The 13,454-nt window shown below is 58.3% G+C and overlaps 1 protein-coding gene across 3 annotated transcripts; it reads right to left on the reverse strand.

Moving 5' to 3' along the window:
- Positions 1-51: 51 nt before the first annotated feature.
- STAT3 (signal transducer and activator of transcription 3) lies at positions 52-13,138 on the reverse strand. Of its 3 annotated transcripts, none has more exons than XM_014885410.2 (24): positions 13,040-13,138; positions 9,130-9,276; positions 8,431-8,575; positions 8,169-8,267; positions 7,803-7,898; positions 7,638-7,719; positions 7,173-7,267; positions 6,813-6,964; positions 6,215-6,373; positions 6,023-6,115; positions 5,290-5,349; positions 4,969-4,998; positions 4,756-4,849; positions 4,626-4,673; positions 4,348-4,431; positions 4,159-4,257; positions 3,877-4,012; positions 3,612-3,664; positions 3,430-3,524; positions 3,046-3,185; positions 2,481-2,693; positions 2,215-2,257; positions 1,764-1,876; positions 52-1,685 (listed from the first exon to the last, which is right to left on the reverse strand). In XM_014885410.2, exons 2-24 carry the CDS (start codon positions 9,255-9,257, stop codon positions 1,630-1,632), a joined length of 2,313 nt encoding a protein of 770 aa, XP_014740896.1. In that variant the 5' UTR covers positions 9,258-9,276; positions 13,040-13,138; the 3' UTR covers positions 52-1,629. The 3 variants fall into 3 exon arrangements, with proteins under 3 accessions (XP_014740896.1, XP_014740895.1, XP_088035848.1); XM_014885409.2 differs by having other exon boundaries at positions 2,478-2,693; XM_088179722.1 differs by lacking the exons at positions 52-1,685; positions 1,764-1,876; positions 13,040-13,138 and having other exon boundaries at positions 2,211-2,257; positions 2,478-2,693.
- Positions 13,139-13,454: the final 316 nt, after the last annotated feature.

Raw genomic sequence — 13,454 nt, forward strand, 5'->3', positions numbered from 1 at the left:
CAGGGTCAGGCGGGGGCCGCAGGCAGAGCCAAGCTCACACCCCAGAGCACGTCACTTCAGGGCCTTTATTTTGGAGAAAGTTAAAGCCTGTAGATACAGCAATAAAATATACAAAAAATAAAATTTTTTACAGTATTGAATGCTGCCCTGGGGCTCCAGGGACTGTGGCTGGAGGCAGCTATGGTGAGCGAGCAGAGGGGCGAAAGGCCCTCTTCGCCCCTGAGCATCCTCAGGTCCAGCTACAGACACCCCATCCTGCTCCCACACAGCCTGGAAGGGCTTGCCCAGACCCCACAGCCATAGGGATACTCCTCCCTGCCCTCTGGTTCCCTACCAGCTGTGATGCAACTTGGAGGGAGCAGCTCTGCCACTGCCTCCCTCACCCCTCCACTGCTCATCTGTGTCTGCCCACTGCATGGAAAGGGCAGAAGGGCTCCTCCAATTCTGGTAAATGCAGAACCACAACCACCAACCCCCCAGAAGTCAGGACACGTGCCCTTCACAACACCCATGTCACTCTCCTGCACTGCCCCACAACAGGTTCCTCTGCTCACATCCACCTGCTCCCTTCAACTCCTGCCCTTTCCCACCTTAATTGTGAGGATCAACCTCCAACAGAAATGCCACATGAAGCCCCCGAGAAGCTGCAGACCCCATGCCTGGCCCCTCACAACCCAGAGAATAAGGGACAGGTGCCCCACTGTCAGCCATGCTGGTTCCCCCAGTTCCCCAGGGTCCAACTGGTCTAACTCAGCACAGTGCTGGAAGCAGGACTGTGCTCCCTGCACCAGCCTGGCCATAGGAAAGCCAGGGCAGCCCCTGTGACTTCACACAGCTCCCAAAATGGGCCACAGCTGCAAATGCTGTTTACACATAAGTGCCATTACTGGATAGCAGCTCTGCCCTACCTCAGGGACACCAGCCATCCCAAAAAAGAGCCCAGACTGCTGGCATTGGCCAGATTGCTGTGCCTGAAGCAGGAAGCTGGGGACAAGCACAAGCAGCTCCCAAACCTCTGGGCTCCCAGCAAACCCAGGCTGAATCCAGCAAGGGCAGTGCCTGCTGAGTCCAAGGTGGGAGCACCTGGATAAATCCACCTGCAGCTCCAAGCCCTGTACTGGTTATCCTGGCCAAAACTAAGGCCAGGCGGGTGCAGAGAGGGGACTCACCCCAGCACTCTGCAAGCTCTAGGGAGGTGCTGGGAGCAGCAGGGCAGACCCTGCCATATGGCCAATCCCCTCTGCAATTCCAGACTTGTAGGGTCTTGTGGGTGTGGGCAGTCAGGGCAGCAGCTTCCAGCAGCAGGACAGGGGCTGTGGAAGCGTTTGTAGGAACTGTGGCTGCAATTGGAGGCAAATAGGCACTTGAATGAGCAAAAATAATAGAAAACTGTTATGGAAGGAAATAGAAAAAGGTTCATCCCCCTCCCCCAGAGATGAGTGGCACCACCCCAGAGAGGGGCTGCTCTGTTGGGTCAGGTCAGGACCTGACCCATTCAGGGACCCTGGCCCTCAGCTGTTCCCAAGGGCAGGCCCGGAGCAGCTGCAGCCGAGTGGGACAAATCCAGGGGAGCGCTCTGGAGGTGGGAAGGCTGAGCCCAGGGAGGGCCCCGCGCGCCGGCGCAGCCCCTCACATGGGCGAGGACGCACACTCAGGGGTCAGCTCCATGTCGAAGGTCAGCGACTCTGCGGGCAGACACAGCCAGGGTTACGGGGCCCGTGCGTGGTGGCAGCCAGGGCCCCCTGGAGCCCCCCCCGACTCACCGAACTGCCCACCCGCGTTGCTCTCTGCGCCCTCGCTGCTGTTGCCGAACTGCATGAGCGAGTCCAGGGTGCGCGGGGACATGGGCAGGTCGATGGTGTTGCTGAAGGAAGTGCTGTCCGAGGGAGAAGAAGCACAGAAACCTCCGGAGTCAGGGCCTGTCCAGAGCTCTCTAACACCCCCTCTACCCGCTGAGGGGCCCCTGGGCACGGCCCAGCGGCCCCCAGAGCTCTCCAGAGGAAAGGGGCCCCGGAGGGGAAGAACAGGGCTGTGGTTTGGGCAGCAGCCGGAGCCTGGCTCAGCCCCCACCGTCACCCCAGGCTGGGAACCCCACAGCAACCAAGCAAAGCTCAGACAGAGGTGGAAAGGAAGGAAGGAAACCTTTCCCTCAAGCAAGGCTGAGCACACAAAGACCCCTCCAACCACTGACAGACAACCCCCAGGAACACTCACGGGGTGACACAGATGAACTTGGTCTTCAGGTACGGAGCAGCACCTGACAGGAGGGAGAAGCTTTGTCATCAGCCACCCGAGGATGAATCCTTCTCTCCTTCCCATGAACACAGGCAGTGTCCCACCCTCTGCCCATACCCAATGGGACCCCATGGCTGGTCCCACACTGTGGCTGTGCCCTCCAGGGATGGCACAGAGTCCTGGCTGGTGACAGCTATCCTCTGAGCCTCTCTGTGACAAAGGAGCCACAGAAAGTCAACGACTACCTGAGTCCGTCGCTTCTGAGTGTTCCTGGCTCTCAGAGCGGCAGTACTTTCCAAAAGCCTCCTCCTTGGGGATGTCTGGGTACAGGTACACCAGTGGGGACACCAGGATGTTGGTGGCATCCATGATTTTGTAGCCCATGATGATCTCCGCAAACGACATGTTGTTCAGCTGCTGCTTGGTGTAAGGCTCCACTGACTGGATCTGTGTCTTCCCTGTGCAAGGAAGGAGAATTTTGGCACAGAACAAAGGCAAGGTTGCCTTCAGACACCCCGAGAACAGTAAGGACAAGATGGGCCTGGACCTGTGTTTAGCCCTACCAGGCACACAGCAGACCACCGTGCAGGACTGGGACCTGACTGTGCTCAGTGCTATAGAAAACTGTGCCCATGGGCAGCACACCCAGAGGGCAAAGACCAGCAAAGGGCAGCCAGGCTCAGAAGTTAACCCATGCAAACAGCTTGTTGGGACAAGGACAAAGGACGAGTGCTTCTCAGGGCATCCAAGCCCCCTCTGGAACATGGAATGCCAAGCCAGGCACCAGGGTAGCAAGGGTAGAGCTCGTACCACTGATGTCCTTCTCCACCCAAGTGAAGGTGATGCCGCCTTCCTTGCTGCTCTCACTGAAACGCAGCAGAAAAGTCCCTGGGGGCTTGGTGCTCAGGATGGCTCGCTCCCGCTCCTTGCTGATGAACCCCATGATGTACCTGGGCAGGAAGAAGCAAGAACAACAAATGTGGGTCAGGGCACAGGAGCAGCTCCTCCAGGATGTAAGCCCTGCCAGCTCTGCTCAACAGCAGAACTCAGCCAGGCCCCTGACACTTTATGGATTCCCAGGTGAGTTTTCACTCTGGACCAGCAAAAAGTTTCCCAGGACAGCACACCTGCACATGGACAAGGCATCCCCCTTCCAAGGTCCAGCCTAACCACAGGCTCTGGGCTGGCACTCACCCTTCGTTCCACAGTGCCAGGATGTACTTCTTCACCAAGTCAATGATGTTGTCCAGCCAGACCCAGAAAGAGAAGCCTTTGCCAGCCATGTTCTCCTGAGGAAAAGGCAGAGAGGCTGCTAGCACAGCTTGGAAGAAGGGAACAGCCAAGGGAAGGTGTTCAGGGAAGAGAGGAAATTCTACCTTGCAGAACTTGGCCCAGGTGATCTGACAGCCAGAGTAATTCACACCTGGTCCTGGAAGAGAAAAAAAAGAACACAACGATTTAAGCACAGTTGTCCTTTCAAAGACACCATGTCCAGGGTTTGTGCCGTTTGGGAGAAAAGCAAGCAACTGAAAATTACTGAGGCCAAAAGCTCTCAGGCCAAACACAGGCCTGTACAGGTGGGGAATCACCCCAGGGGACAGCAGAGATGGGCAGGACACCATGCAGTCACCCTGCACTTACCCAGCAGTTTTTCTGCCAGCGTGGTCAGCTGCTCAATGCTGAGACCGCGCTTGGTGGTGGAGGAGAACTGCCAGCTCAGCACCTCTGCCACCTGGTCCCAGGTCCCAATGGGCGGCTTAGTGAAGAAGTTCACGTTCTGCACGAGGGAACACACAGCCCTGAGTGGGACATGGGACAGGAGCAGGGCCAGGTACTGCCTCACTCCCCAGCCTCAGCTTCCCTCTCTCATCGTGACACCCCTATCCTGACCCCTGCCCTGCTGCCCTCCCACACCCGCCCTACCTTGGGGTTGTTGGTCAGCATGTTGTACCACAGGATGGACGCCCAGGCATTGGGCATCTGGCATATGTTGGAGATGACCACCACAGGCAGCGAGTGGGTCTGCAAAGAGAGGATGTGACCATGGGTTGGGAGAACTCCCAGGCCTCCACCCAGGCCCGTGGCAGTGGAAGGCAGTGACCCATGCCTCACCTCCAGGTCGATCTTCAGCCCCTGGTGATACACCTCTGTCTCAAAAGTGATGAGGTGCAGTTCCTCGGTGACTATCAGCGAGGCCTGGGGCAGAAGGGAACACCATGAGCACCACAAGACACCCACCCTCAGCCCAACACATGACCACCAGACCTGGCATGGCTGCTCAGGGCTGGCCTGGCAAGCTGCCAAAGTGCCAGCCCAGCCTCAGGGCAGGGTTCCTGCATCCCTTCCCAGCTCAGCTGCCCCTGTCCATTGCCAGTTCCCCTGGCACTCACATCACAGTTGGCTCGGCCTCCATTCCCACACCGCTGCTCCCGCAGGGTCTGCAGAGAGAGGGACAGGCTGCAGCAGCACCACAATGACACATGGCTGTGCAGGAGCAGCCCAGCAGCTCATGGTACCCACCAGGTGCTTGAACTCCGCTGAGAGGCTGCCATTGTTTGACTCCTCCATGTTCATGACCTTGGTGTTGGTCCCCAGGATGTTAAACTTCCGGGACCTGGGAAGAGGAAAGAGTGTGGTTGACAGGGCTGTCTTGGAGTGAATGCATGGTAGAATGTTTGCCAGGAATAAAAGCAGAAACAAGAAAAAAAGGACCAAAGCAAACAGTGCACTTACCCTCGAAGTGCTGCAACATCTCCAGAGTCCCTAGAAAAGGGGAAAGAGACACCAGGTCACGGCAATGGCCTTCCTACCCTGATGCAGACAAGCTGATGTGCAGTGCTAGCTGCATCCCAGCACAAGTCCCCTGAGCCCCACAGGCCTCATCCCTAGGTGGGGGTGAACCCTTAGGACTCAGTGCCACCCTGCACCATCCCCTTCAACTGGGGGCCACACTGGCCCTCGTTGTGGAGATCAAGCCCAATCCAAGGGCAGCAGGAATCAGTCCCATCCCAGTAAGCCCACCCAGTGCCACTGGAAGGGAAGCACAGGACTCACTTGTCAATGCAGACTTTGATTTTCAGCTGATAGTTCAGCTCTGGAAACTTGACCAACAACCTGCAAGAGTCAGCAGACAGAGCATGAACATCCTGTGCACAGAAACTGCTCCTGTTCCACAGGGCACCTGGCACAGCTAGCAGTATGGACCAGCTCCTCTGGCAGCCCTGGGCACACCTTCACATGAGCCTGGGACATGTTAGCCCTGTCACCTGTCCCCAGAACCAGGGAGGTGCTGATGTTCCCCTCAGCATCCCGAGGAGCTCATTTGGGCTGATGACTGCCCACACCTGAACAAACACCCTCCACATTACTCCGGGCAAGAGGCTCCAATGGAGGTACAGCTGAGAAGGGGCAAGGAAGCTCTAGTCAGAGCCCAGTGCCAGAGCAGCCTCCCTCCATGGAGACTGGCAGGGAACATGGCCCAGCTGAGCAGCAGCTGGCCAGGGACGTGCTGATGCTTCCCACCCCCGCAATGGGATTTACCAGAACCCGGCTGCCTCCAGGAACACGGCAGATCCCCAGCCAGCCCTGCACTGAGTCATGTGGGCAGCACTCCAGCCCACTGGGATCATCCCTCTGGGCTCTATCCTGCTGGTATCCATCCCTTCCCAGCACCAGCGCTCCTCAGGTAAGCTGGGGGACTGCATCTGCAGCAGCGTCTTCAGAGAGTGATCCCAGGCTGCCCTCCCTGCTCAGCTCCCCTCCCTCACCTGCAGGGGAGGTGACTCACCTGACTTTGGTGGTGAACTGCACACCTGTCTTGATGACAAGGGGCCTGTCTGGGTGCATGGGCATGCAGGGCTGTCTCTCCACGACAAAAGCACTGCAGGAACAGCACAGAGACCACAGTCAGACCTCACTGCCCACCTTCCACCCATGGCCATGACTGGGACTGCCTGTGGCTCCCACATGCCTTCAGCACCTTTTCATCAGGTTCCTGAACAGCTCCACAATCCGCTCCTCCAGCATGGGCCGGTGCTGGACGATTGGGTCACCCTTATAGGATACTTTTTGCTGCAGTTCTTCCAACTTCTTGATCTGCTGCCGGGTCTGTAGCTGTGATTCAGCAAGAGAGGTTATCCTAGGGGAGCAGGGAGAACCAGCATTAGCTCTGGCTGCCAAGCCTGCACCGTCCAGCCTGCAGAGCCCTCCTCTTCCCATGCAAGAACACACTCTCCATGCCAAACCAGTCAAGAACTGAGTCTGTCTGTGGCTCCAAGCCCAGAGCATTTTTCTAGGCCATGCATTACAAACAAAACCTGCACGTGCCCAGGTGACTCCAGGGCCAGAAACTTTTCAGCAGCCTAAGAATCCCCCAGGCATGGAGCTGGGGACAATGGAACATCTTTCCAGCACCGTGCTCACCATCATGGCTCAGTCTAAGCTGCAGGCTACATTCACACGTGCAAACATCAGAAACCATTTTGCAAGGACATATACAGAGACCAAGAGCTCATTTCAACAACAGGTGTATGAATGCCACTGTTCAGGGGACTGACATGGTTCCAGCCAGCTCTCACCAGTTCTCGAGCCGGTCCAGGCAGATATTGGGTGGGCCACCAATGCAGGCAATCTGCTGCCGTCTCTTCCAGTCTGCCAGTTCCTCATCTGCCAGCATCTTCTGCACATATTCCATGGCCGACAACAGCCCAGCCAGCTCGCTCACTATGCCCTGCCAAGAGAGAAAGCAGAACCTTCAGCACCATGTGACTTCCCTCATGGACCCACAGGTTTCACATTCACAGGCAAGGAAGAAGTCACTTAGGGCTGTGCTTGCTGCACTGCTCCTGGTTCTGGCCATGCAGAAACTACCCAACTCTGACCCTGAAGAAGGGGGATCTGCACCCAGGGGAATCTGGAGGGCCACTCGCCCCACTTACCCTGCGCATCTGGTCCAGTGCCGTCAGCATTTGCTCCAGCTGCTGCATCTTCTGCCGGGTCACCGACTGGCTGTTCCCATTCAGGTCCTGCATGTCTGTGCAGAGGTAAGAAGCTTCAGCCACACACATGGCCTCTTCCCACCTTCTCAAGTGCCACAACACTCCCACAGCAAAGTGCAGGCACCCTATAGGCAAGCAGGAATCCACAGCCTCCAAGCATCTCTGTGGCTCACTCACAGAAGCCAATCCCCCCCCATCCCACTGCTGTGCTTACAGCAAAGCTCAGTTCAGTTCCCTCAAGGGCAGCATCAGTGGCACAAACAGAAGACCAAGTTTCTCCAATTGCCATGCAAATGCCCTGAGCCTGAGCACATTGCCGCTGGCAGTGGAGGTTGGAATACCTCTCCAGCAAGTTTCCTTGCAGGAACATACTGTGGTTTGCAGATGCTAATGAGCTGTCATTACCTCCTTGGCTTTTCAAAGTCTTGTAGTTAAAATCAAAGTCATCCTGGAGATTCTCCACCACTTTCATCTTCTGCTCCAGATCCTGCAAGGCAAAAGATGTGATTTCATTTACAGCACTCAAGAACTGTGATGAGGAGAGCAGAAGGTGCCCAGGCAGACACATACCTGCACCCTCTTCCTGACATCCTGAAGGTGCTGCTCCAGCATCTGCTGCTTCTCTGTCACCACAGCTGCTGTGGGATGTGTTGCCTGTCCCCCTTGCTGCAAAGGGGACAAGAAGAGCATAAGGACAGGCCTGTAACCTGGGGATACTCCCTCCCAGCCTGAGAAGGTTCTGCAGGGTCTTTAGCCCATCTCGAACACACACTGGCAGCTGGCTGTTCACTTCAACATCAGCTCCAGGGTGGCACAGGGTCAGGGAGAGGAGAGGAGAGATGGAAGCACCCAGCTCACCACACCCAACCAGAACACCAGGTTGTGTCCTGGCTGTTGGGACTCAGGATGGAGGCCCTAGGATACCTGGCCACTGACCTGGGCTGCAGTGGCAGCTGTCTGGAGGAGCCGGGACTCTTCCCAGAGGCAGCGAGCCACAATGCGGGCTATTTCCATTGGCTTCTCTAGGTATCTGCTCTGTAAAGGATTAAACACCCCACGGTCAGCAGGCACAAGGCAACCCTCAGGATCTCCTCATCCTTGAGGGCTGTGAATTATGAGCTGTGCCAAGGAACCACCAGGACTCTCACCAGCTCCCCCACCATGCCTACTCCTGCCAAGCTGGCATTTCCCATCTCACCTGCAGGAACTGCTTGATGCGGCGCAGGTTGTGCTGGTACAGGACGTTGGACTCCTGCAGAAAGCGGCTGTACTGCTGGTCGATCTCCCCCAGCAGGTTGTGGAACACCAGAGTGGCGTGCGACTCCTTGCTGGCAGCATATGCCCTGTACAAGGGAGGGAGAGCCCTGAGTGCCTGGCACAGGGCAAAGCAAGGGACCATGCAGGGGGGGCTCTGCTCACACCCACCATCTCCTGTGCAACTTACAGAATCATTTAGGTAGGAAAAGACCTCTAAGATCGAGTCCAACTTGTGACTAATCACCATCTGGTCAAGTAGACCAGAGCACCAGGCAGACAGTGCACAGCAGCACCTGATGTCTGTGAGCACATCCCACATGCTCATGGGCAGGATCCAGGGATCAATGCTCTGTGTCAGCCCCCTTTACAACAGAGGTCAGTGTTAGCCAGCCCTGGATGGGGACATCCCCCTGCTTCAGAGCTACCTCTTCTCCTGGTCCAGCGTCTAACACAGTGCACAAAGTCCCACTCTATACATAGTCCTGCTTTTCCCTTGATGCCACATAAGCCACAGGGTTAGAGGCCAGTCCCACCACACCAGGGGCCCAGGGAAAGTGACAGAGCTCCTCCAGCCCACTTGAGCCCCTGCGGGTGGGTGTTACGAGCAAAGTCCCCTCACTGACATTTTAAAAGGCCTTACCAGTCTTGGCTTTCAATCCACGGGGCCAGGAACTGCCGGAGCTCCATGGGGAAGCTGTCACTGTAGAGCTGGTGGAGCTGCTCCAGGTACCGCGTGTCGAGCTGCTGTAGCTGGTTCCACTGCGCCATCCTGGCCAGCTCCGGAGACCTGAGGGATGGGCACACAGGTGGCTCAGAGCTGGCTCCCAGTGGGCTCCTGGCACCCCTCCCACCAGGACCCAGCTGTGACTACTACAACGCCCTGAAAAGGGTTCAGGGTTCTCTCTGGCCAGAATCAGAGACAGCCATGGCACAAGCCCAGGGCACAGGGCTCCAGGACAGCTGGCATGGGCAGGTTGGTCACTGGCAACAGGTAGGAATGAGACTTTAGTTTGGTCTGAAAGGCACTCCTGGTCAGCCCTGCCGGGAGGCAGGGAAGTGACTGTGGAGCTTACAGTAAGTGAGGAAGGCGGAGACTGCCAGGAAACTACAGAAACAAGGAAGGAGCAATTTTCAAGTTCACAACTTGTATCAATGGAAATCAAACTGACGCTAATGAGGGAACTCCAGCTGTGCTGGCAAATGAAAGCAGAGCTCCACATGACACCAGCAGTCACTTCCCTGCAGAAAGTGGCTTGCTTTTCCTAAACGTCTTTGTGCTGAGTGATGCAGCATCACTGCATGGCCTGCTCTCCTGAGGGACTCTTGCCCCATTTATCTGGGTGTGAAGAAAGAAAATGAAAACATCCTCTGTGGGCTGAGGCACCAGGAGGGGACAGACATTGGAACTGACATGGGAGTTAGAAAGGTTTTTAGTACTTCACAGCACTGAACAGCCCCAAAGGCAGGAGCAGCAACATTAACCTTGAACTACAACCCTCTGGTGCAATCCTCAGAGAAGTCCACATGAACCAAACATGCTTTCAGTGGAGCAACAAGTGAACACAATAGAAGAGAGACAGGTCCTGCAAGGTCCTGCAGACAGGTCCTCCTACAGCCCTGGAGTCAGACCTGGCTGATGTGACAGAGCCTCTGTGATGCACAGACCAAGGGCTGTGCTATGAGCTGTGGGCCAGAGCTGCATGTGGGGCAGCACAGCAGAGCCCCCTTCCACAGGGGGTTTGGCCCTTTCTGGCCAGTTCTCAGCTGCAGCAGCTCAGGGAATGTTCCCTCTGCCCCAGCAGCTGCAGGGCTCCAGCCCTTCCACTCGGTCCTGGAGGCCACATCTGCAGCATGAGTGGTGAAGGCTGGAGGGAAAATCCAACAAATGCACAGGCCAGGCAAGAATAAAAGCCCACCAGCCCCGCAGAGATTGCCCCGCCTGGATGGTGAGCTCAGCCCTCACCCGCCTCGCTTCCTATTGCGCCATGCACCGCGGGCGGGCGGGGGGGCTGCACCAGCCCCTCCGGAAACAGCAGCAGCTGCTGCCCCAGCCCGGCTCCTGTCAGAGCCGTGTTTCCAGGTCTGAGAACAGTGCTGTGGCAGCATGGCACAGGAGGCAGTTACCTGCGCAGCCCCTGCAGCACCTGGCGCCAAGTGGCTCCCAGGCAGACCTCCACACCAGGCTGCAGAAACTGAACCAGATGCCACATCCGGACCCATGATCCAAGCAGATGTTCCACCTGAAAGCCACAATCTCGGCATTTCAGAGCAGTGCTGGAGCCCCAATCTGAGAGCACCAAAAGGCCAAGAGCTAAGCTCCCAGGCTGCCACCGGCAGCAGCACTTGGACGGGACTCAGCCACTTCCCACGACCACAAACAGCTGTAGGACAAGCCAGCTTGCAGCACTAAACTCCAGCTCCTCCTGGCATCCACACAAGGCACTCTGACATTCCTGGAGGAAAAGGGTCCCAAAGACACTCCTTACAGCAGCAGCCCCCACTGTCAAGGAAGTTCTGACCCCATCAGCCCTGCAACCCCACATAGGAGCCTCTGCTTGGCCAGCCACACCAACGGAAGCCACCCTTGCCTGGGTTAAAGATCTGAGGGTTGAACATTTCTGATTCCACCAGCCTTGCCCATCTCTGTGGTTTGCTTCTCCTCCGTCTCTGAAATGGAGCCAGAGAGCAGCCAACATGGCCAGGACCAACAGCATGATGCAAGCTCGGGGGTAAACATGCTGTCCAGAGCTCACAGCAAAGCTGCTAAAAGTAGCTCAAGAGCTAAAGTTCATCTCTCTTTATCTCCCTGCAAGGACAGAACACAAGAGGCCCAGCTGCACACTGTCACCCGCAGGCTCTGGAACAGTTCTGCATACTGCAACCAACCTGTTCAAAATGGGGCTGCCCTGGAAACAACCCTGCAACTGCTTTCTATCTGCCTTCTCATCTCTGGGACACACCTGGAACACCCTCCACTTGTGCCCCCACCACAAGCAATGAGCCCTAGGGCAACGTGTATGGGGGAGTCACTGGAAAAGTGCCTTAGAAGGATCCCAGGACTCCATGTCCTCTGCAGTGACATGAGTAGGATGAAGCTCAGTCACTGACAGCATTGCATAGGCCACATCATCACGGTGCCATCACAGGGTCATGACAGATGCCATCAACAACATTCACAGCATCTCTGCACCAGGCACTCTGTACCATCCACCTCGCTGCCCCCTCTTCCACACAACCATCAGCAGCCTGACGGAAGAAAACTGCTCGATACAGCAGCCAGTCACTCTGGCAGCACAAGAGCCAGTTTGGAAAGGCTGCTAGAAGAATTTGGCTCTGCTCCTCTGGAGCGATTTCAAAGCCAGCCTCGGAGGTGGAAAACAGTGATGCAGAGATTTGCAACAGGAGAAGGGATATGGCTCTGGGCAACCTCACAGCCACAGCATAAGTTCCAATCACCCCACAAGCCACGGCCTGCTGTTCCTCATCACAGTTCTCCAAGGTCCATCCCAGCAGAACTCCCACTGCAGCAGCTGCGAGTGACACTGTCACCATCCACCCCAGGGCATGGGACACCCAGCCCACCTCTCCTGTCCTCTGTCACTGCTGCTCCAGCAGCTCCAACAGATGCACAGGAAGCAGAAAACTGGGGGAGTGACAGTGACAGCGATCAACGTCAGGGTGAAAGAGGGTCTACTACTCCGCAGTGTGCACACCAGGCAGGCCAGACCCCGCAGGTGCACAGGGGGCGGGCCTAAGGCAGCCCACCCTCTCAGTTCCACCCACAGTGCCAGTGCCGCGCTGCGTCCCTCCCAGGGGAACGCGGGGGTGTCCCATGGCCAGCGGGACAGGAGCCACCCGCACACGGGCGGCGCGGTGCCGGGAGCCGGGGCGGCAGGAGCGGTGGGCAGCGCTGTCAGCCCCCGCAGAGCTCTCGGGCCGCTCCTTCTCCCGAGCTGCAGAACACGACAGCTCCGCTCGTCACACCCGGGACAGTAACCGGGCAAGGCCCGGCGCAGGCAGGAGGCCCCGAGCGGCTGCTGCAGTCCAAGAGGCGTGTGGCAGCACTGAGCTCGCAGCTGCACAGATCCCAGACGGGTCTGTCAGCCCCGTTGTGCCCGGGCCACCCTTTCGCCTTCCAGTCCTAGCTCCGAGTTCTGCCCTCAACACAATGCTACCAGCGCTAGGACAAGCCGCAGCAGCCCGTGCCTCGCTCCGCACGGGAACCCGGGAGCCGTGTCAGCCTCGGCCGAGCCCCAGCCGGACCTGGGCGGGCCGCACCTCCCCTGGCCCTGCCGGTCCCGACGCTTTTCGCTCCCCGAGAAGCTGCCCCTGTGCCGGGCCGTATGCGGTGCCAGCCCGGAAGATCGACCCGGGCCGCACAGACCGACCCCGCTCCGCACCGGGGCGCGGCCCTCCAGTGACGGGAGAGCCGGGACAGGCCCCCCCCCGTTATCCCGCTATGCCGGCCCCGTTCCCGCCCCGGCCCCAAACCGCCCCGGGGGACACCGACTCGCGGCGACGAGCAGCGCCCGCGCGCCTCCCGCGCTCACCGGCGGTCCCGGCGGGCGGGGCGGCGGCTCCCGGTGACGGCGGCGATCGCGTCCGGCTGCGCCGAGGGACCGGACCTCCTACAACCCAGTCCCACCCCGCCGTTACGTCACCATCCTACTGCCAATGGCGACTCGGTGCTCCCGCGGCCCCGCCTCGGCCGGCCTTCGACAGCCAATCAGTGCGGCCATCGCGTGGTGCGTCACGGCGCGAGGCGAGGGGGCTGCCCCCCCGGCTATTCCCGGATGGCACCGCCTCCCGCCGCAGAGCCTCGCTAGGCAGAGGAGGTGCAGGGGGCCGGGGGGGTGCGACTGCCGGGAACAGCCGTGCGGGAAACCCAGCTGAGTTCCGGGCAGCGGCGTGACGTCACGCGGTCGCCGTCGCCACCGCCGCTGCCTCTTAAAGGGGCCGCGCTGT

Source organism: Sturnus vulgaris, chromosome 27 (assembly GCF_052056855.1).
Source record: "Sturnus vulgaris isolate bStuVul1 chromosome 27, bStuVul1.hap1, whole genome shotgun sequence".
In the NCBI taxonomy this organism is placed as follows: domain Eukaryota; kingdom Metazoa; phylum Chordata; class Aves; order Passeriformes; family Sturnidae; genus Sturnus; species Sturnus vulgaris.

What these genes read in the sequence shown, in the direction of transcription:
- STAT3 (XM_014885409.2), bottom strand. Translation starts at nt 9,257, where the DNA reads ATGGCGCAGTGGAACCAGCTACAGCAGCTCGACACGCGGTACCTGGAG. An exon ending in GCTGGCAGAAAAACTGCTGG is followed by an intron (nt 3,665 to 3,876) that starts GTAAGTGCAGGG and finishes TTTCTCTTCCAG; the next exon opens with GACCAGGTGTGAATTACTCT. An exon ending in CCTGGGCCAAGTTCTGCAAG is followed by an intron (nt 3,525 to 3,611) that starts GTAGAATTTCCT and finishes CCTTTTCCTCAG; the next exon opens with GAGAACATGGCTGGCAAAGG.